Source organism: Oncorhynchus mykiss, chromosome 29, assembly GCF_057628025.1.
Source record: "Oncorhynchus mykiss isolate SJ-2025 chromosome 29, ASM5762802v1, whole genome shotgun sequence".
Classification (NCBI taxonomy): Eukaryota; Metazoa; Chordata; class Actinopteri; order Salmoniformes; family Salmonidae; genus Oncorhynchus; species Oncorhynchus mykiss.
The window spans coordinates 34,351,112-34,373,095 of NC_143050.1; the positions used below are offsets into that span (position 1 = coordinate 34,351,112).

At 42.4% G+C, this 21,984-nt stretch overlaps 2 protein-coding genes across 3 annotated transcripts; both read left to right on the top strand.

Moving 5' to 3' along the window:
* The first annotated feature begins 11,259 nt into the window (after positions 1 to 11,259).
* LOC110509677 (proteinase-activated receptor 1) lies at positions 11,260 to 15,567 on the top strand. The gene is made up of 3 exons (XM_021590700.3): positions 11,260 to 11,586; positions 12,320 to 13,213; positions 13,428 to 15,567. The coding sequence occupies exons 1-3, from the start codon at positions 11,496 to 11,498 to the stop codon at positions 13,823 to 13,825; spliced, it is 1,383 nt and encodes a 460-aa protein (XP_021446375.1). The 5' UTR covers positions 11,260 to 11,495; the 3' UTR covers positions 13,826 to 15,567.
* Positions 15,568 to 16,655: 1,088 nt separating this feature from the next.
* LOC110509675 (proteinase-activated receptor 2) lies at positions 16,656 to 21,296 on the top strand. Of its 2 annotated transcripts, none has more exons than XM_021590698.3 (2): positions 16,656 to 17,563; positions 19,613 to 21,296. In XM_021590698.3, the coding sequence occupies exons 1-2, from the start codon at positions 17,488 to 17,490 to the stop codon at positions 20,689 to 20,691; spliced, it is 1,155 nt and encodes a 384-aa protein (XP_021446373.2). In that variant the 5' UTR covers positions 16,656 to 17,487; the 3' UTR covers positions 20,692 to 21,296. The 2 variants fall into 2 exon arrangements, with proteins under 2 accessions (XP_021446373.2, XP_021446374.2); XM_021590699.3 differs by having other exon boundaries at positions 17,438 to 17,563; positions 19,618 to 21,296.
* Positions 21,297 to 21,984: the final 688 nt, after the last annotated feature.

The following is a 21,984-nucleotide window of genomic DNA, read 5'->3' on the forward strand; positions in this document are numbered from 1 at the left end:
AGATACAGCATCTCACATAAAAATGTATTCGTCACATACACAGTTTACAGCAGCAGGTAGGCGAGGAAATGCTCTAGCTCCCTCAACAACGCAGTAACAATAATAACCATAACATTGATAAAAAGAGCAAAACATAGCGAGTAATAAGAGCGGTAGTATGCATAATAATGGACTGTATTAGGCAACACTGTATTTACAATATGAAGTGAGAAGTGACCTTGGTCACGCAGTTGAATAAATGGTATATCATAGAACAGCAGCATTCACTGTCTGTGTGTATGTTGTGAAGAATCAACAACAAGTGGGACACAATCATGAAGTGGAACGACATTTATTGGATATTTCAAACTTTTTTAACAAATCAAAAACTGAAAAATTGGGCGTGCAAAATTATTCAGCCCCTTTACTTTCAGTGCAGCAAACTCTCTCCAGAAATTCAGTGAGGATCTCTGAATGATCCAATGTTGACCTAAATGACTAATGATGATAAATACAATCCACCTGTGTGTAATCAAGTCTCCGTATAAATGCACCTGCACTGTGATAGTCTCAGAGGTCCGCTAAAAGCGCAGAGAGCATCATGAAGAACAAGGAACACACCAGGCAGGTCCGAGATACTGTTGTGAAGAAGTTTAAAGCCGGATTTGGATACAAAAAGATTTCCCAAGCTTTAAACATCCCAAGGAGCACTGTGCAAGCGATAATATTGAAATGGAAGGAGTATCAGACCACTGAAAATCTACCAAGACCTGGCCGTCCCTCTAAACTTTCAGCTCATACAAGGAGAAGACTGATCAGAGATGCAGCCAAGAGGCCCATGATCACTCTGGATGAACTGCAGAGATCTACAGCTGAGGTGGGAGACTCTGTCCATAGGACAACAATCAGTCGTATATTGCACAAATCTGGCCTTTATGGAAGAGTGGCAAGAAGAAAGCCATTTCTTAAAGATATCCATAAAAAGTGTTGTTTAAAGTTTGCCGCAAGCCACCTGGGAGACACACCAAACATGTGGAAGAAGGTGCTCTGGTCAGATGAAACCAAAATTGAACTTTTTGGCAACAATGCAAAACGTTATGTTTGGCGTAAAAGCAACACAGCTCATCACCCTGAACACACCATCCCCACTGTCAAACATGGTGGTGGCAGCATCATGGTTTGGGCCTGCTTTTCTTCAGCAGGGACAGGGAAGATGGTTAAAATTGTTGGGAAGATGGATGGAGCCAAATACAGGACCATTCTGGAAGAAAACCTGATGGAGTGTGCAAAAGACCTGAGACTGGGACGGAGATTTGTCTTCCAACAAGACAATGATCCAAAACATAAAGCAAAATCTACAATGGAATGGTTCAAAAATAAACATATCCAGGTGTTAGAATGGCCAAGTCAAAGTCCAGACCTGAATCCAATCGAGAATCTGTGGAAAGAACTGAAAACTGCTGTTCACAAATGCTCTCCATCCAACCTCACTGAGCTTGAGCTGTTTTGCAAGGAGGAATGGGATAAAATTTCAGTCTCTCGATGTGCAAAACTGATAGAGACATACCCCAAGCGATTTACAGCTATAATTGCAGTAAAAGGTGGTGCTACAAAGTATTAACTTAAGGGGGCTGAATAATCTTGCACGGCCAATTTTTCAGTTTTTGATTTGTTAAAAAAGTTTGAAATATCCAATAAATGTCGTTCCACTTCATGATTGTGTCCCACTTGTTGTTGATTCTTCACAAAAAAATACAGTTTTATATCTTTATGTTTGAAGCCTGAAATGTGGCAAAAGGTCGCAAAGTTCAATGGGGCCGAATACTTTCGCAAGGCACTGTAGGTAGAGTTAAAGTGACAATGCATAGATAATAAACAGAGTAGCAGCAGCGTAAAAGAGGGGTCTGGGTAGCCCTTTGATTAGATGTTCAGGAGTCTTACGGCTTGGGGGTAGAATCTGTTAAGAAGCCTTTTGGACCTAGACTTGGTGCTCCAGTACCGCTTGTCGTGCAGTAGCAGAGAGAACAGTCTATGACTAGGTCTTTGAAAATGTTTAGGGCCTTCCTCTGACACCGCCTGGTATACAGGTCCTGGATGGCATGAAGCTTGGCCCCAGTGATGTACTGGGCCGTACGCACTACCCTCTGTAGTGCCTTGTGGTCGGACACCGAGCAGTTTCCATACCAGGCATTGATGCAACCAGTCAGGATGCTCTCGATGGTGCGGCTGTATAACCTTTTGAGGATCTGAGGACCCATGCCAAATATTTTCAGTCTCCTGAGGGGGAATAGGCTTTGTCCTGCCCTCTTCATGACTGTCTTAGGGTGTTTGGACCATGATAGTTTGTTGGTGATGTGGACACCAAGGAACTTGAAGCTCTCCACCTGCTCCACTGCAGCCCCATCGATGAGAATGGGGGCATGCTCGGTTCTCTTTTTCCTGTAGTCCACAATCATCTCCATTGTCTCGATCACCGCTGTTGGTGATGAGACCTACCACTGTTGTGTCATCAGCAAACTTGATGATGGTGTTGTAGTCATGCCTGGCCATGCAGTCATGAGTGAACAAGGAGTACAGGAGGGGACTGAGCACGCACCACTGAGGGGCCCCCTTGTTGAGGTTCAGTGTGGCGGATGTGCTGTTACCTACAGTACTCTTACCACCTGGGGGCGGCCAGTCAGGAAGTCCAGGATCCAGTTGCAGAGGGAGATGTTTAGTCCCAGGGTCCTTAGCTTAGTGATGAGCTTTGAGGGCACTATGGTGTTGAACGCTGAGCTGTAGTCAATGAATAACATTCTCACATAGGCGGTATTGAAATTGGAGTGGGTCTAGGGTTTCTAGGATAATGGTATTGATGTGAGCCATGACCAGCCTTTCAAAGCATTTCATGGCTACATGAAACGTGAGTACGTGAGTGCTACCGGTCAGGAGTCATTTAAGCAGGTTACCTTCTTAGGCACACTATGGTGGTCTGCTTGAAACATGTTGGTATTACAGACTATTACAGACTCAGTCAGGGACAGGTTGAACATGTCAGTGAAGACATTTGCCAGTTGGTCAGCGCATGCTCGGAATACACGCCCCGGTAATCCGTCTGGCACTGCGGCCTTGTGAATGTTGACCTGTTTAAAGGTCTTACTCACATCGGCTATGGAGAGCATGATCACACAGTCTTCCGGAACAGCTGATGCTCTCATGCATGCTTCAATGTTACTTGCCTTCAATGTTACTTGCCTCGTAGTGAGTATAGATGTATAGATGTAATTTAGCTCATCTGGTAGGCTCATGTCACTGGGCAGCTCGTGGCTGTGCTCCCCATTGTAGTCTGTAAAAGTTTGCAAGCCCTGCCACATCTGATGAGCGTCGGAGCCGGTGTAGTACGATTCAATCTTAGTCCTGTATTGATGCTTTTCCTGTTTGATGGTTCGTCGGAGGTCATAGCGGGATTTCTTATTTATTTCTTTCTCTGCTCCTTGAAAGCGGCAGCTCTACCCTTTAGCTCAGTGCAGATGTTACCTGTAATCCATGGCTTCTGGTTGGGGTATGTATGTACGGTCACTGTGGGGACGATGTCATCGATGCACTTACTGATGAAGCCAGTGACTGGTGTGGTGTACTCCTCAATGCTTTCGGAAGAATTCCGGAACATATTCCGATCTGTGCTAGCAAAACAGTCCTGTAGCTTAGTATGTGCTTCATCTGACCACTTTGTTATTGACTGAGTCACTGGTGCTTCCTGCTTAAGTTTTTGCTTGTAAGCAGGAATCAGGAGGATAGAATTATGATCAGATTTGCCAAATGGGAGGCGAGGGAGAGATTTGTACGCATTTCTGTGTGGAGTAAAGTTGGTCTAGAGTTTTTCCCCCTCTTTGTTGCATATTTAACATGTTGGTAGAAATGAGGTAAAAAGGATTTGAGTTTCCCTGCATTAAAGTCCCCGGTCACTAGGAGCGCCGCCTCTGGATGAGCGTTTTCCTGTTTGCTTATGGCCATATACAGCTCATTGAATGCGGTCTTAGTGCCAGCATCGATTTGTGGTGGTAAATAGACAATTACGAAAAATACAGATGAAAACTTTCTAAGTAAATAGTTTTATCTACAGTGAGATACTCTACTTCAGGCGAGCAAAACCTTGAGACTTCCTTAGATTTCATGCACCAGCTGTTGTTTACAAATATACATAGACCATCACCCCTTGTCTTGCCAGAGGCCGCTGTTCTATCCTGCCGAAAAGCTTAAAACCTGCCAGCTGTATGTTATTCATGTCGTCGTTCAGCCACGACTCAGTGAAACATAAGATATTCCCGGTTTTAATGTCCCGTTGGTAGGATATAGGTGATCGTAGTTCGTCTATTTTATTATCGATTGTTTGTACATTGGCTAATAGGACCGATGGTAAAGGTAGATTACCCTCTCTGCGACAGATCCTTACAAGGCACCCGGACCGTCGTCCACGATACCTCCGTCTCTTTCTCCTGTGAATGACGGGGATGAGGGCCTTGTCGGGTGTCTGAAGTAAATCCTTCCCGTCCGTCTCGTTGAAGAAAAAGTATTCCTCCAGGTGAGTAATCACTGTCCTGATATTTAGAAGCTCTTTTTGGTCATAAGACACGGTGCCAGAAACATTATGTACAAAATAAGTTACAAATAAAGCGAGAAAACATACACAATAGCACAATTGGTTACAGGATCGTGAAACGGCAGCCATTTCCTTCTTTATACAGTGAGTATACGAAACATTAAGACCACCTTCTCTATGATATAGACTGACCAGGCGAATCCATGTGAAAGATATGATCCCTTATTGATGCCACTTGTTATATCCACTTCAATCAGTGTAGATGGAGGGGAGGAGACAGGTTAAACAAGGACTTTTAAGCCTTGAGACAGTTGAGACATGGATTGTGTATGTGTGCCATTCAGAGGGTGAATGGGCAAAACAAAATATTCAATTGCCTTTGAACAGGGTACAGTAGTAGGTGCCAGGTGCCACGCTGCTGGGTTTTTCACACTCAACAGTTTCACGTGTGTATCAAGAATGGTACACCACCCAAAGGACAACATGGGCCAACATCCCTGTGGAAAGCTTTCGACGCCTTGTAAAGTCTATGACCCGAAAAAATTGAGGCTGTTCTAAGGGCAAAAGCGGGGAGGGTAAAAGGGGTAAAAGGGGAGTGGGGGAGAAACTAAATATTAAGAGAGTGTTCCTAATGTTTGGTATACTCAGTGTATATCAACTGAAAACTCAATTTCCCCATTTATTTACGAATATCCTATAGCTTTTTGTTGCCTGTTGACTGTCACACCTGTATGGAATTTATCAGCTAACAAACAAGCAACCAACAGGTGTTGCCCCTACCCTGGGGATCCACTCAACCTACTTCCAGTCAAGTCAATGACAACGCAGACATTGGAAAACTAGATTTTAGGAAGTGTAAATGGTATTCATCAAGCTAGCCCACTAGTAAATCATACAAAAAGCAATGTAAAATGATAAACGAAATGTAGCCTCTTTGTCCCATTGACGTAACATGCATGGGTTGCGGTTAGCATGCTAATCGATAAGAATATGCACCACAGTGGATATTTTTGGCAGCTTAACGTGACAAACTGAACACAGTATGTATGTATTAACATATCATTATATAATATAGTAGTGGAGAAACATATGAGACAGGAATGGCCAACATTTCACTCCAACATGGGAGTTGATTTTCTCTTGCTTCAGGTTGCCATGTTTTTCCAAATATGTTGGAACTGCAGCCTGTTCACATGACCAATATCTGTGCTCTGATTGGAGGATTCCTACAAATTTCCCACTAGGTGAAGCTGCCGATCAATATTCCCCAGATAATAAAAAGTTGCTCATTTTGAATAAACGCAACATGTAGTGCTGAATTAAAAGATCCCAGAATTGTTCCATACACACAAAATGCTTATTTCTCTCAAAATGTGTGCACAAATTTGTTTACATCCCTGTTAGTGAAAATTTTTCATTTGCCAAAATAATCCATCCACCTGACAGGAGTGGCATATCAAGAAGCTGATTAAACAGCATTATCATTACACAGGTGCACCTTGTGCTGGGGTCAATAAAAGGTCACTCTAAAATGTGCAGTTTTGTACACTGTAATAAAGCCTTTTTCTAGGGAAAAACTCATTCTGATTGACTGGGCCTAACTCCCCAGTGGGTGGGCCTATGCCCTCCCAGACCCACTCATGGCTGCGCTTCTGCCCAGTCATGTGATATGAATAGATTCTGGCCTAATGAATTTATATCAATTGATGGATTTCTTTATATGAACTGTAACTCAATAAATTATTGAAATTGTTGCATGTTGCGTTAATATTTTTGTTCAGTATAGTAGATAGTCTCTGAGGCCCTATTCCCACTACGAGAGATGAAGGAGAGTCTGAGGAGCGGAGTGCCGAAAGAGATTTCTACTTTTCAATTCACATTAAATCCTTAACTTTTGTTATGGCTGGCAAAGCAACATTCTTGGTCTGCAGCTCAAATTGATGATAACTTTTACAGTAGACCCTACTAGCCAGTAAGCACAAACTATTTAACGATCCAATAAACTTTTATTCTAAAACATATTACAATAATGCAACTTTTTTCTCATCAATTTACATTCAATTAGCTGACAATACACAGCTCCTTAGCTAGCTAGCTAGCTAACAGACAACATGCATCATGATCAAGTGATGTTAGCATATCAATAATTACATTGACCCCTCCCATTCGAATATAAAAGTACAATAATGTTATCATACATTTCCATTCATATTATAATATAGCTAGGCTACACAGCTAACATGATTGGATTTTTCAGTATTAACCCTTCTCTTTTCAACACAAACTGAAGAGAGGAATTCAGAAAATTATTGTAAAGATGAAATAGAAATTCAATTGGACTTCAATTAAAAATATACATGTTCTTAAATCCTTAGGCCTTCTCTGAAGTGTAGTAAGTGTGAAGACTCTAAGGTGCAGGTCTGTGCAGGGAGACAGCTAGGGTTAGCTGTTCAGCAGTCTGATCACATGGGCGGTATTAGCTGTCTCGGATCCTTTTGGAGGAAGCAGAGCATGCAACCCTGGGTGGCCACTGTGTTGAGGATCAGGATGGCAGAGGTGTTTCTGCTTACTGTAAGCTGAGGAGGAGTTTTACACATTAATCACAGATCAAAAGTGCAGAAAATTCCAATCTTGCTTTGTCGTTCAATTTTACACCATGTTTTTCACTAGTTCAATCATCTAGAAACAGTGTTAATCACGAGTGATTGAATCTGAACACGTCCTGAAGCTGGACGGGTAGACAGAACATTCAGGGGACTGTTTCTAAACAGCAAGGTCAGTTTACTTTCCCAGGGAAAAGCAGCCTCTGGGAATAGACAGGAAAACCGAGAGGTTTTTAAATGCTTGAGCGAGGTCAACATCAGTACAAATGCATTCCTCTTACAGGATTCACACCAAGCCGATATCAGACCTCTGGATAAGACCCAGATGCAGACAGTTCAAAGTAACAAAAGTGTATTACAAAAACAGGTGGCAGGCAAATGACAGGTCAAGGACAGGCAGAGGTCAGTATTGAGAGCAGAGTCCGAAAGGTACAGAACGCCAGGCAGAACAGTCAAAACCAGGAAGACTAGCGTAAAAAACAGGAGTACGGTGAAAACTGCTCTGGTAGGCTTGACAAGACAAACAGAAAACACTGGCATAAATGCACAGGGGATAATGGGGAAAACGGGCAACACCTGGAGGGGGGTGGAGAGAAGCACAAGACAGGTGAAACATCAGGGTGTGACAGCCGAGACATTTTGATTGGTAAAAAGTATAGCCGATTATAAATTCCATTATGCAGTACATTATATAATAATGTGTTGTCACACAGTGATTTATTCAGTGTTATACAACGGGTGGGTGAATGCTGATTGGTTAAGACTGCATTCCAGTCCGGGTTTATTCCACAAGTTAACACTGGCTAAATCTTTGACGTTAAAATGCCTATTTACTCTGTTCCATTTGACTGCGCAATCCACTGTCTCATCAGCCCAGCCAGGCAATTTATAAACTTGATATCCACTATAAAAAGCATCTAGACATTATCTCACATTTCTTTTAGACTTACATGTTGTTTTCAACAGTTGAGATTTGTCTAAACCTTGCTCTCTGTATCTCTTACATTTGCAACATTGTTCCGATTTTCAAATTCAATCTCCAGCTGTCCCATCGTAATGAAGATGTCGGGATGAGACAGACAGGCAGTCAACTTTTCTCAGCCAGTCGAAATCATGAGTCAGCATAATGTTTGGGATATATACAAAGAACTATCAATAGAAATAAGGTCAAACGAAACAAGTGCAGCTAGTTTGCTGTCTTTCTAGCTTCAGTTGGAAGTGATTGTGTTAGTTGTGTTGTTGGCTAGCTCCTCTGAATAACAGTGTCCTGACGAGAGAGTTGTTACACTCTCAAACACATAGATCCCCTGAACGCAGCTCACTCTCCAGATCCTAATCATCTGAATTCTCATCACCTGTTCACACACATGTAAGTCATTATCACACCCTATTTAGTTCAGTTCTTTGCACTACCATCACTGTGAGATATTGTTTGTTTTGTGACACACTTATATTCGGAGTGCTGGGTTTCCTGGAATTTGCCCATGGAGCCAGTTACCGATGTGGTCCTTTACAATAAACACCTGATGTGCCCTGAGTTTCAAACCAGCTCTCTGTCTCCCTCTAAGAATAAATTAATCAAAATAATGTTTTTAATTAAAATGTCAATCATTATTTGAGTGTGTTGGTAACCCATTGTATAAAAGTGATCACCACTTTTGATTACCACGGTCCCTCGAAGCCGGTGTTTGGGGCCTAACAACACCCATGCCAATATATCCTCCAAACACCGGCTTCTCTGGCGTTATCACTTAATTATAAATGTGCTCTGTTGTACCACAGAGACTCAGCTGCAACTGTTGTATCTGCTCTTACAGAAAGAGATTCCTTGCCATTCTTACACATCCTCTCTTGCTCACTCTCCCTCTTGACAAATTGGGCAATTCCTGGAAATTCTGATGCCGACCATTATCAAAATCAGATCTGCACAATATAGAGGAAATGCATCTTACAGGGGCACAACTTTCACTGGGGGAAATTGCATTTTTGTCCCCCCCCCAGTTTTATCATTGGAATGTGATACAAACAAGGAAACGGTGTGCTTTAAGACCATGCGGATGCCTCCAAGCAGTCAGGTAGACTGTTTGGAGTGTTTATCTGACATAAATAAATAAATAAATAAACATATATATATATATATATATATAGAAAATAGTAAAATAAAGATAAACCATTGAATGAGTAGGTGAGTCCAAAAATTTGACTGGTACTGTATATATATACTGTATATTACTGTATATTACACATATATATATATATATATATATATATATATATATATACAGTACCAGTCAAAATTTTGGACTCACCTACTCATTCAAGGGTTTATCTTTATTTTACTAATTTCTGCATTGTAGAATAATAGTGAAGACATCAACAATATTAAATAACACATATGGAATCATGTAACCAAAAAAGTGTTAAACAGATCAAAATATACTTTATATTTGAGATTCTTCAAAGTATCAACCATTTGCCTTGACAGCTTTGCACACTCTTGGCATTCTCTCAACCAGCTTCATGAAGTAGTCACCTGGAATGCATTTCAATTCACAGGTGTGCCTTGTTAAAAGTTAATTTGTTGAATGTCTTTCCTTAATGCATTTGAGCCAATAATTTGTGTTGTGACAAGGTATACAGAAGATAGGAACTTGGTATTCTACCAAATAGGGCTATTATGGCAAGAACATCTCAAATAAGCAAAGAGAAACAACAGTCCATCATTACTTTAAGACATGAAGGTCAGTCAATCCGGAAAATTTTAAGAACTTTTCAAGTTTCTTTAAGTGGAGTCGAAAAAAACATCAAGTGCTATAATGAAACTGGCTCTCATGAGGACTACCACAGGAAAGGAAGACGCAGAGTTACCTCTGCTGCAGAGGATAAGTGCATTAGAGATACCAGCCTCAGAAATGAACTGCACCTCAGATTGTGCTTCGCAGAGTTCAAGTAACAGACACATCTCAACATCAACTGTTCAGAGGAGACTGCGTGAATCAGGCCTTCGTGGTTAAATCGCTGTAAAGAAACCACTACTAAAGGATACCAATAATAAGAAGAGACTTGCTTGGGCCAGGAAACAAGAGCAATGGACAGTAGAACGGTGGAAATCTGTCCTTTGATGAGTCCAAATTTTAGATTTTTGGTTCCAACCAGCATGTCTTTGTGAGATGCAGAGTAGGTGAATAGATGGCTACCACAGCATTCTGCAGAAATACGCCATCAAATCTGGTTTGCGCTTAGTGGGACTATCATTTGTTTTTCAAAACACACCTCCAGGCTGTGTAAGGGCTATTTGACCAAGAAGAAGAGTGATGGGGTGCTGCATCAGATGACCTGGCCTCTACAATCACCCGACCTCAACCCAATAGAGATGGTTTGGGATGAGTTGGACCGCAGAGTGAAGGAAAAGCAGCCAACAAGTGCTCCGCATATGTGGGAAATCATTCAAGACTGTTGGAAAAGCATTCCAGGTGACTGACTACCTCATGAAGCTGGTTGAGAGAATGCAAAGCTGTCATCAAGGCAAAGGGTGGCTACTTTTAAGAATATAAAATATATTTTGATTTGTTTAACACTTTTTCGGTTACTAGATGATTCCACATGTGTTATTTCATAGTTTTGATGTCTTCATTATTATTCTACAATGTAGAAAATAGTCAAAATAAAAAATACCCCACAGTAGGTGTGTCCAAACTTTTGACTGGTACTGTATGTCCCTCGACTTCTAAATCCAAAGTTCAGCCCCTGCAGCTTTATATTATCAAAAACAAGCACATACATACTGAACTAAAACACATCAAACTGACAAAATAGCCATCTTCACATATGACCTCAGTGTTTGAAATTAATTAAGTTGTTGAAAAATGTTCTTGTCTGCTCTCGTCAAACTTTATGTTGTGGGTCTAGGAAGAAATAACTGGGACTATCAGTGTCAAAAAAGTAACTTTTGTTTTCCAAAAATCCATAGGCTAGGTCTATTTAATAACAATTATCATAACAAGAAAACAGCATCGATCTCCATTCAGTCAAAAATGTCATTTAACATTAAATATCGACCAACGTGAAATGTTTGACATGCAGCTGCATTATTCTTCCGTTCCGATCATTGATCCCAACTGATGACATCAGAAGAAATGAACGCGCGTCCTGCTGAAAAAAAAAGCTATAATATGCGTCATGGTGGGACAGGCGACTATGAACTATCTGAAAGCGACAGTTTAGTACAGTTTTGTACAGCAACAGTGAGGAGACAGACGAAACATATAGATTAAAAAACGTTTCCAGATCTAGCAGAAGCGCTGTAGGCTTTATTAGTAAACCTGTTCATCTTTATGGGACTTAATTGCAGTTCTGGGAGGATGTTGTATAAAACTGTTCTTATCCTGGCAGCCGTGCATGCGGCTTCGTCCGCGGTTTATAACGGTGAGTAGAATTCCCCTTATGTGTGATGAAATGTTTGTTTCCTCATAAAGTGTGTCACTTTTACTTAAAAGTATTTCATACAAACAACGTGTAGGCGACACTTTGTAGACCCTCTTGATACTGTATATAGCCACACATATTATTTTCCAAATGTTCACTCATTCTTCTAGGCTATAACAGGTCGGTGTGGAAGGTGACTTCATTTTTATGCACTGAATTATCACAACATAGGCTTAGATGTAGCCAACAAATTCATGCACGTTTTTTGTTGTTGTAAATCGTCTCCAAACATTTATAGACAGTCAGACATACATATTCCTAAATATAAATGACCAAGTCATGGTATATTTTGAATAGGCCTATAGACTATTGTAACCAAAAAAAAGAAAGGATTATATTCATTCTCTCACACATTGTGTACTTTACTGATATACTTTTCATTCATAGGCTGTGATGGATCAAAACAGCTTGAAATGAATTGCCATGGTCAGGACCCCAAAAGTGTTATTTTTGAACACATTTAAGTAGTTGGCCATTTTATTAACATTGTATCCCCTCATATCAAGACATGCCTCATCCCATTTCAAGGAGATCCTATAAAGAAATCCAAACAGTCTGTTTGAGGCTCTCCACGCCACTGAGTTCTATGACTGTATTACAATGTAGAGTGCAGTGCTCCACACCTATCCTCATGTGTGGCTGACTCACGTCTCTATGTTGTTTTTCTGCTCAGGCAGCGCCATCGTTAGGACCTTTGCCAGGCGATTAGTCACGGAATGGCCCCTGGTCACAGACGAGCCTATAGATCTGGACCTGCTGGACTACTACCCAAACGAAGACAGAAATGGGCCCGGAGGCAGACTCAACCATGGATCCGCACCGGGACAGAGAGTTGGGTTTATTAACGGGTCCAGACTGGGACAGGTGGAACTGGGCTCGGTCAGGAATGTTACAGGAGTCTGGTCTTACGCTATCTCTGTTACGGCCAACGACTTCCTGACAGGCCGTCTGTCCACCATCTTCATCCCGACGCTTTACACCGTCGTCTTCCTCATCAGCGTGCCCCTCAACACTGTCGCCATGGTGACCTTTGCCCGACAGATCCGTCCCATGAAGCCGGCGGTGATCTACATGCTGAACCTGGCGGCCGCTGACCTCCTGTTCGCCCTATTGCTGCCCTTCAAGATCGCCTACCACTACAGTGGCAACGACTGGGGCTTCGGCGAGGGGATGTGCCGCCTGGTCACCGCCGCCTTCTACTGCAACATGTACTCCTCCGTCCTCCTTATGACCTGTATCAGCGTGGACCGCCTGCTGGCCGTGGCCTACCCCATCAACTCCCTGGCCTGGAGGAGTCCACGTAACGCAGCCCTGGCCTGCAGCTCCATGTGGGTCCTGGCTGTGGGCGGCTCGCTGCCCCTGGTCCTCTCACAGCAGACGGTCTACTACGACCCACTGGGCATAACCACCTGCCATGACATCCAGGACCTGAAGCTGTTAGAGGGGCGCTACCTCTTCTTCTTCCCCATTCTTTCCTGCACCCTCTACTTCCTGCCGCTGTTCATCACGGTGACCTGCTACACCCGGGTGGTGCAGGTGCTCAACAGGGCTCCACACGGCGTCATAGGTAAATAGAAACCAGACTTATGCACTTCACAAATTATATGCAGCACAGTGACCACACACTGTCATCATGCAGTTTTACTAATAGGAGCGGTTTCACAGACCAAGTTTTTGGTCTAAAAAGTTGGCTATTTGTATTGATTCTCTTTTCCATGTCTTCTGCACAACAACCTTCCCCATAAGAGGATAACAACATTTTCTATTGGAATTTGATCTAGGTCGTTCAAGGCAGAAGGCACGGGCAGTGGTGATGGTGGTCATCGTGCTGGTGGTGTTTGTGATCTGTTTCACGCCCACCAACGCCATCCTTCTGGCTCACTACCTCCAGATTGGTGGGCGGGTGACGGGGGAGCCGGACGCCACTCACGTGGCCTACCTGGTGTCTCTGTGTGTGGGGAGCATAAGCTGCTGCCTGGACCCCCTGGTCTACTACTTTGGCTCGTCCCGGTGCCAGAGGCAGCTTGCGGCGGCTCTGGGGTGCCGGGCGGCCACAGAGGGAGGAAAGAATCTGGCCTCATCCTCTGGTTCTTCCAGCACCAGCACCAGCACCAGGATAAGTAAGGTGGATGCCTTCCAGGCCAGCCTCAGCAGCCAGTACAAGAAACTCCTGGTCTGATGGATGGAGACACAGAGAGCTGTTTCTGATTAATTTACTAAAGTGAAGAATATATATTTAATTGACTGAAGTGAAGATTATATATTTAGTATGTACACTGAGTATACCAAACATTCGGGAACACCTTCCTAATATTGAGTTGCAATCCCACCCTCTTGCATTTAGAACAGCCTTAATTCATAGGTTGTCGACTCCAATGCTTCCCACAGTTGTGTCAAGTTGGCTGGATGTCCTTTGGGTGGCGGACCATTCTTGATACACACAGGAAACGGTTGAGCATGAACAAATATAGCAGCATTGCAGTTGCTAACACAAACCGGTGCGCCTGGCACCTACTACCATACCCTGTTCAAAGGCACTTCAATCGTTTGTCTTGCCCATTCCTCTGAAAGGCACACATACACCATCCATCTTTTAATTGTCTCAAGGCTTTGCCTGTCTCCTCCCCTTCAACTACACTGATCAGTCAATGTCATGGAAAGAGCAGGGGTTCTTAATGTTTTGTACACTCAGTGTATTTCCCCTTTTTCAGACAGTGTATATATGGTCTTAAAGATAGCCATGGAGCAAGCTAGGTTTTTTTCTGAGGAGATGGAATGGATTTGGGTTCGTACGTTGAATTCAGTCAGACGTTCATCTGTAGCCTGTGACTCCTGGGCCTGGTTTAGCTATGCCCAACTATATGAAGAAGATACATTTTTTTAACCGTTTATTTAACTAGGCAAGTCAGTTGAGAACAAATTCTTATTTACAAGGATGGTCTACACTGGCCCAACCAGTGCAAGAAGCTGCTGGTCTGATTGATATGGATCAAAGCTGTTTCTGACCTGAACCCAACCACCAAGAAGGTACATTAGGGTGAGAGAAAAATGAACATTTCCATGTATAAAAATGTAATGCATGATAATGTATACCATCTTTAAATTTGTATCTTAAATATATTTCCCGTTGAAGTTGCTATTCTTGAAGTAGGTTTATGGTCCCCAAAGCAGTGTCTACGAAGTTTGATTGTTTGTGATAACGGAATTACAAAGGGGTCTTTGTTCAATCGTGTATTGTACCATTTCTTAAAAGAACACTGTGGACAATACAAGGAAATGCTTTTATACGCAGGTTTAGTGAGCTCACGTCCATGCCTGTAGTGTAGGATCTGTTTCTGTTAACATTTACCATTTTTTCTATGTACAAATATTTACTCGGCAATGTGAAATGTATAGCCTATTGTCAGTGTTGCATAGAAATACCATTGCACTATATATTATATCGCTACAATAACTTTAGCTTAGACTCATTATTGCAGTAAATTTCTAATTGTGTGAATATTTAGTGTGTTTGCAGAAATGGGAAAGCTTTGAGGCAACTCCAATACACAGCCTAGGAGGTTGTGCTGTGAGGCCCCCTATTGGTCTAAATCATACTTACGTCAAGTCAATTTTATTTCACATTACATCCAGCGGGTGGTGCTTCGTAGCTACTTATACTGCACAAAAATCTAAACGTAACATGTAGTTTTGGTCCCAAGTTTCATGAGCTGAAATAAGATCCCAGAAATGTTCCATACGCACAAAAAGCTTATTTCCTTAGAATGTTGTGCACAAATCCCTGTTAGTGAGCATTTCTCCTTTGCCAAGATAATCCATCCATTTGCCAGGTGTGGCATATCAAGAAGCTGATTAAACAGCATGATCATTAAACAGGTGCACCTTGTGCTGGGGACAATAAAAGGCCACTCTAAAAATGTGCCATTTTGTCACAGATGTCAGATGTTTTGAGGGAGCATGCAATTGGCGTGCTGACTGCAGGAATGTCCACCAGAGCTATTGCCAGATAATTGAATGTTAATTTCTATACCATATGCCGCCTCCAACGTCATCTCACAACCACAGACCACGTGTAATCACACCAGCCCAGGATCTCCACATCCGGCTTCTTCACCTGAGGGATTGTCTGAGACCAGCCACCCGGACAACTGATGAAACTGAGGAGTATTTCTGTCTGTAATAAAGCCCTTTTTGGGGGGAAAAACTCATTCTGATTGGCTGGGCCTGGCTCCCCAGTGGGTGGGCCTATGCCCGTTCATGTGAAATCCATAGATTAGGACCTAATTTATTTATTTCAATTGACTGATTTCCTTATAAGAACCTTAACTCAGTAACATTTTTGAAATTGTTGCATGATGCATATTTTTGTTCAGTATATAGTTCAAACAAGTACTCGGCTTGCTAATAGAACAAATTTGGTTTGAATAAATTAAACATTGCTGAATTTTAATGGTCTTAGGTGCCATAAAGACATTACAAAAAAGCAATGGTAAATATTTATAATAAAGCATCCTTTCAGTTTTAAAAAATGTTTATTAGGATGAAGGATTTCAAATAATGGACGCATTGTGATTTGCTGAAATATTGAGTAATACATTTTAACGCACACACACACACATATACACACACTCAAACATGTCGATAATTTCAGGTAGTTGACCAAATGAGTTCTACAATAAACAATACTTTTTTTTCTATTATGATCTTAAGACAAAAGGTCAGATAACATTGCTACTTCCCGTTCTCTTCTCTGTCCTCACATACCATCCCTCGTCACCACCAATCCTATCCATTCCATTCCTCCTTTCCACCTGAAGAAAGACAAACAGAGCAGGAGAAAAGCACCTGAGAGTCCTCAAGCAACTAGCCTTCTGCATTAAAGGACACATTTTATTGGCCAAACAGAGATGCTAGTGACTAAGTCAAACAAAAATACCAAACCTTTGGAACTTCCACTGCCCTGCCCTGAGGACACTGAACCTTATGCAACACACACCCCTCTCTCTCTCATTCACCTCATAAACCTTTGTTATGTGTTGCAACTGGGAACATAAAGAAGGAGAAGAAAATGGCAGAGGATAATCTATTTCTTATTATTTAACCTTGAGGAAATATTATTGATGCACTTTTCTTTTCCACTGGAAGGTTAACCCACTATTTACTAGCCTACCTACTAATCTACTGCCGTGCTGTGCTGAGATGTAATTTTCTTTAGGCCTATGCAGGTGGTATTGAAGTTGCCCCTTCGCACAGCTCTAGGATCAGTTTATGCCAAGGTTCCCCAGCTAGTGGCCAGCTGGACAAATTTGGCCCACAGGTGGTTTTATTTGGCCCCCATGTTTTCTGAGCAAAAAATAAAATATTAATTGGCGGACATATTTGTTTATACAAACACCAGAAAATCAGCTCTAAAGTTGTTTTAATTTGAGAATCTGTTACCAAGTATTTCCACGCACAATTGAGAGACGTGGTCTTATACAAACGTCAGCAAGGTTTGAAATTATGTTTTAGTCAAATCTGTTTGGGTTTGGTTAATTTGCAGTCTACAAATTAGTTGTAATTATTTTCCAGCCCCCGACCATCCGCTCAACTTGAAGCCTTTGTGTAAAAACACAAAACTGACCTTAGATCAGTGTCTGAGGGCGAGATCCTACCAGAGCCAGTCAGCCTGAGGAGACAGGTTTTTTTTCTTCCCACCTGTTATGTGATGTGGTACTTCCTCTTTAGTTCACTTTAACGTCGTGCGGACAGAAGGAATCCACAAACAAACGCGCCGTCGGCATTCAACACTCTTCAGACATCACAGATAGATTGCTGCTGGATCCTTTTGTGGAAGTTAACATGAGTTTTAAGCCACATTGTTTGAAACTGATATTTTTATTGGCCTGTGCCGAGCACTGTCTGTCTCAGGAAACTGGTAAGAGCCCTTTCCCCTCGTCTAGTTATTGGTGTGTGTTTTTGTTCGTTGTGATATTCTTTAATGTGTTTATGGTAAAAGTATTGAGTCGGATCCCCTCTCTGATTCCTAAATGAATACGTTTGTGAAATACTCCTTGTTTTAAGGTTTGTAAGAACAACGACATTGATTGCAGGTGATTGCATTCGTTTTGGAACCGGTGTTGTGCCGAAAACGTAATACTTCCAGATGAACTGTAATGTCAATACCATTCTAAAGCACAATTTCTCCCCTTTCCAACAGAATCAATTATATGACCTAAACGCTGCCCGTTTCTGCACGATTCAAGAAGGCAATGAGCCTCGTCGGGTCTTTTTAAAAATGGCGGGTGGGGAAGCGAAACTAATGCGTGATAGTGAGAAGGAGAGATGTCATGTGGGAAAACTGCTTTTTTTTCACTTGATCTGTCCAACTTATCACATTGCCTTAAATGTAAATAAAACACTATAAAGAGTTTATATAATGTGTCATTACATACCTATTTGAAGGTTTGTGTTGAATTTGAATCAGGTTTTTAGGGTGGTGCTAAAGTGATCTTAGAAGTAAACAGCGGCTTTGAGAATGATGTTCGCATGCAATAATGACGCAAAAAATGACTAGGTATCCCCCGTCACTGTCCATTTCTTGTTTTTAAAGGATGAGAGAAGTCCTACACCTGGTGGAGAGAGATTGTAAGACAGAAATAGTTGCTTTATGCGTGCTGTACGTTACGACATGACACGTCAAGATGTAACAGAGGGTCGGTTTTTTTCAACTTTTCTCCAATACTATAGAGCCATTACCATGTCGATCAACGCTTGAATAGAAACCTAGTTCACACCCCCGATTTTGACGTCAACACAGTCGCTACAGTCCCATTAGTTTTCTTTGTAGCCTCATTTGAATGTTGCGGTTGCGCGCATTTGTATGGAATGGGGTGAGTTTACTTTAAAATGTTGGAAAGCAATAAACATTTCAGAACAACTATGGCTGAATTATCCTTACCCTTTCAAAAATACTAGTCGAATAAGACATGCGAATAAGACACGCTCTGTCTAGCGGCGAAGTCGGCTCCAAACAAAAGTGACTTAGGGCCTAATTAAGGAAGGGCGTAGTAACCTAATTTGTAAGATTCTGTTTCCCTATGCAAAAGTGAACGCTTTCTCTGCCTTCCCAATGACAACTAATTAGAAAATTCTAACATTTTATTGAATGGTGAAGAGATGTTGTATCACAGAACAATGAGATATATTTCACTGGATGTAACTTTCACTGTGACTTCTGATTGGCGTTTCCACTCACTACCAAATATGGTGATGAACGGGGTAGCCAGTAGTGGGAGCAGATGGATTTTTTGCTCTGACAACTGCCTTGGAATCCTACTTTTTAAATTTGAGAAGGGCGCTCCTCCCTCCCTGCTTTCGCCCAATGACATGACTGTCCAGTGTAAAATAAGTCCCTCATCAATTAGTATGGTCACATGGTGCTTTCAAGACAACTGGGAACTTGGGGGGAAAAAACGTGGTCAAAGATGACGTCAGTGATCTTCAAGTCGGAGCTCTAGAAAGATGCCCAAATTTCCCAGTTTCCCAGTTATTTTGAGCGGGGCGGCATTCCCCTGCTCAGACGTTGCATGCGTCAAACAATGGTTGCGTGCCACGTCATCGACTGACATTATAGCCATCTGTATGTGGTTAGCTGATATGTAAAATACTTATCCAGGCGTTGTAAGATCTGGCAAGGGTGAGCAACACCTGGGCAGAGGAACGTGCCCAAAATGTCATCCCACATACTAATGACAGACTTTTGACAGTCAAGATTTAAGAGGAAATGACCACGTCTTATTAGTTGACTTCATATAATTTGTCTTTATGTTGGCTCTATATAATTTCAAGTAATAGTTGAAGCATGAACCTGACGGAGAATTAAATCACATGTCTATTGTATTCAAATGGCATACTTTTTAACCCCATTGTCAGAATTCCTTAATAGCCCTGTTCCTACTCGCCTTGTTCCTCTTCTCTTTCTCAGAGCAGATCGATGCTGATGTTATAAACCGAGGCTTCACGGGGACCGAGTCACCGGAAGGAGTGTGGGTCTCCCAGACGGCCCACATGGTCCTGGACAGTCGTCTGACCACGGTGTTCCTCCCCATCGTCTACATCGTGGTGTTTGCTGTGGGGCTCCCCACCAACGCCATGGCCATCTGGGTCTTCCTGTTCAGGACCAAGAAGAAGCACCCTGCCGCCATCTACATGGCCAACCTGGCTCTGTCCGACCTGCTCTTTGTCATCTGGACTCCCCTGAAGATCGCCTACCACCTCAACGGCAACGACTGGATCTATGGAGAGGGGTTGTGTAAAGTCCTGGTGGGCTTCTTCTACGGGAACATGTACTGCTCCATCCTCTTCATCACCTGTCTGAGTGTCCAGCGCTACTGGGCCATCGTCAAACCACTCTCCCAGAATAGGAGAAACAACGAGGTAGCCATCGGCGTCTCTGTCGCAGTCTGGGTGGGGGTCTGGCTGATGACCACCCCTCTCTACCTCTATAACCAGACGGTCATAGTGACCAACCTCAACATCATCACATGCCACGACGTCACCCGACCCAGCCAGAATAGCATGGCCGCAGGCTACTTCCTGACCATGGGAATCCTGGGATTTGTAGTTCCCACCGTGGTGTGCGTGGTGGCCTACATTCTGATGCTCAAGTCCCTGAGGAACTCCATGACAGATGCCAGCATCACTAAGAATCGGCGCAAGGCGGTGGTGCTAATCATCACGGTGTTGGTCATGTTCCTGGTCTGTTTCACCCCCAGTAACATCATGCTGCTGGTGCACTACTCCCTCCTGCTGGCCGGAGGCGTGAACAACGGCTACGGCTTCTACATCTCTACCCTGTGTCTGGCCGCCCTCAACAGCTGCGTGGATCCTTTCATTTACTACTTCATCTCAGAGGAGTTCAGGCAGCATGTGAAAAACACACTGAGATGCCGCAGTGAGAGGACGGTGGAGAGAATGAGGGTCTCGTTCAACGCTCTGAAGTACTCCAAAAAGAGTAGCACCTACACTTCAGACTCTGGGAAAACACAGAGCAGCTCCTGTTAAGGGGGGGGGGGGGGGTTGTCATGTGGAGAGGTTTCTTTCACCTGACATCTGTTATCATCAGTATCAATGGAGACGAAGCCATTTTAAATGGAGATGCAAACCTAGACTACTTCATATATTATGTTCTTATTACATTGCCTTCTCTCTCCTCATACATTTTTTTTGGTTTTGTGCAGATTTTGTTGGTTTTATGTAGAGGACAAAATTGCTAAGTGTGAAGTGGCATTGTTTTTATTCTGTGTTTCTGATCCATTCCCCACATTTAAATAGTCTGATGTCCATTAAGTTTGTTCCAGCACAGCAGCTCACTGAAACTGTAAACTTAGTTCTCAGTGCCCAATAGCACTGACCCTTCACTTCTGGTAATGTGCACTGTTCTTTATTAAATGAGCCATACTTGACCTAAATCATGAATCAATGATCTTTGTAGCACCTGTGCATCCTTGTAAATGCACATCTGATTGACTCAGGTGACATGTATAAATTGTTTTATTTATTGTTCTTTAAAAAAAAAATATATATATATAGTGTATACGTTTTCTTTTTCTGCATGTTGCGATGAAGTATGTCATGTCTTTATTTTTTTATTAAAAAATTAAATTCTATGGCCTTGGTTTTCAGTCAGCCGAGTGGCATTTAGCATTGGTTCCTTCTGTGGTGAGATTGCTTGCATGAACAGATAGAAAGGGGAAGTTCTGATCATTATCTTGAATGCACAGCATAGCTGCGAGAAGTGGGATGGGGGGGGGGGGGTGCTGCGATTTCAATTTTCTTGGAAGGGAGTAGTTTGGGGGTGGGAACTATGTTGCCTGCGTTGCAGACAGCTCTATTGGTCTGTTTAATAAAGGACTTAAAGGTCCAGTGCATTTTTTTTGTGTGATTTTTATTTTTTATTTTTATGATTTGCTGCAGAACCCTCATACCCCTACATCCTGCGGCTATGATGCACGGTATAGTTTTGTCAGTGACTTTAGCCTACACACTGAGATATGACTTTAGCCTACACACTGAGATATGACTTTAGCCTACACACTGAGATATGTTGCAGAAATGGCACTCTTCAACTTGGTTGACTCAAATCCCATTTAATCAGAATAAAGAAATGGTGGAAGGGGTTTACTTCAATGTGTAAAAATTACACATCTAAAAAGAATTGCCTCAAGTGACATAGTCCAGGCATACATGAAATGGTAAATACTTAGTTTATGCAGCAATGCCCAAGAGACCCAATACCAGATTAGCATAGTTCTGATTTATATAGAAATGGGTAAGGGAGACCAGGGATGGTTGTAA

Bases quoted from the DNA above. Each gene is read 5' to 3' on its own strand.
- LOC110509677 (XM_021590700.3), top strand. From the start codon at position 11,496: ATGGGACTTAATTGCAGTTCTGGGAGGATGTTGTATAAAACTGTTCTT. The intron at 11,587-12,319 runs GTGAGTAGAATT...TTTTCTGCTCAG, and splicing joins TTCGTCCGCGGTTTATAACG to GCAGCGCCATCGTTAGGACC. The intron at 13,214-13,427 runs GTAAATAGAAAC...AATTTGATCTAG, and splicing joins GGCTCCACACGGCGTCATAG to GTCGTTCAAGGCAGAAGGCA.
- LOC110509675 (XM_021590698.3), top strand. From the start codon at position 17,488: ATGAGTTTTAAGCCACATTGTTTGAAACTGATATTTTTATTGGCCTGT. The intron at 17,564-19,612 runs GTAAGAGCCCTT...TCTCTTTCTCAG, and splicing joins CTGTCTGTCTCAGGAAACTG to AGCAGATCGATGCTGATGTT.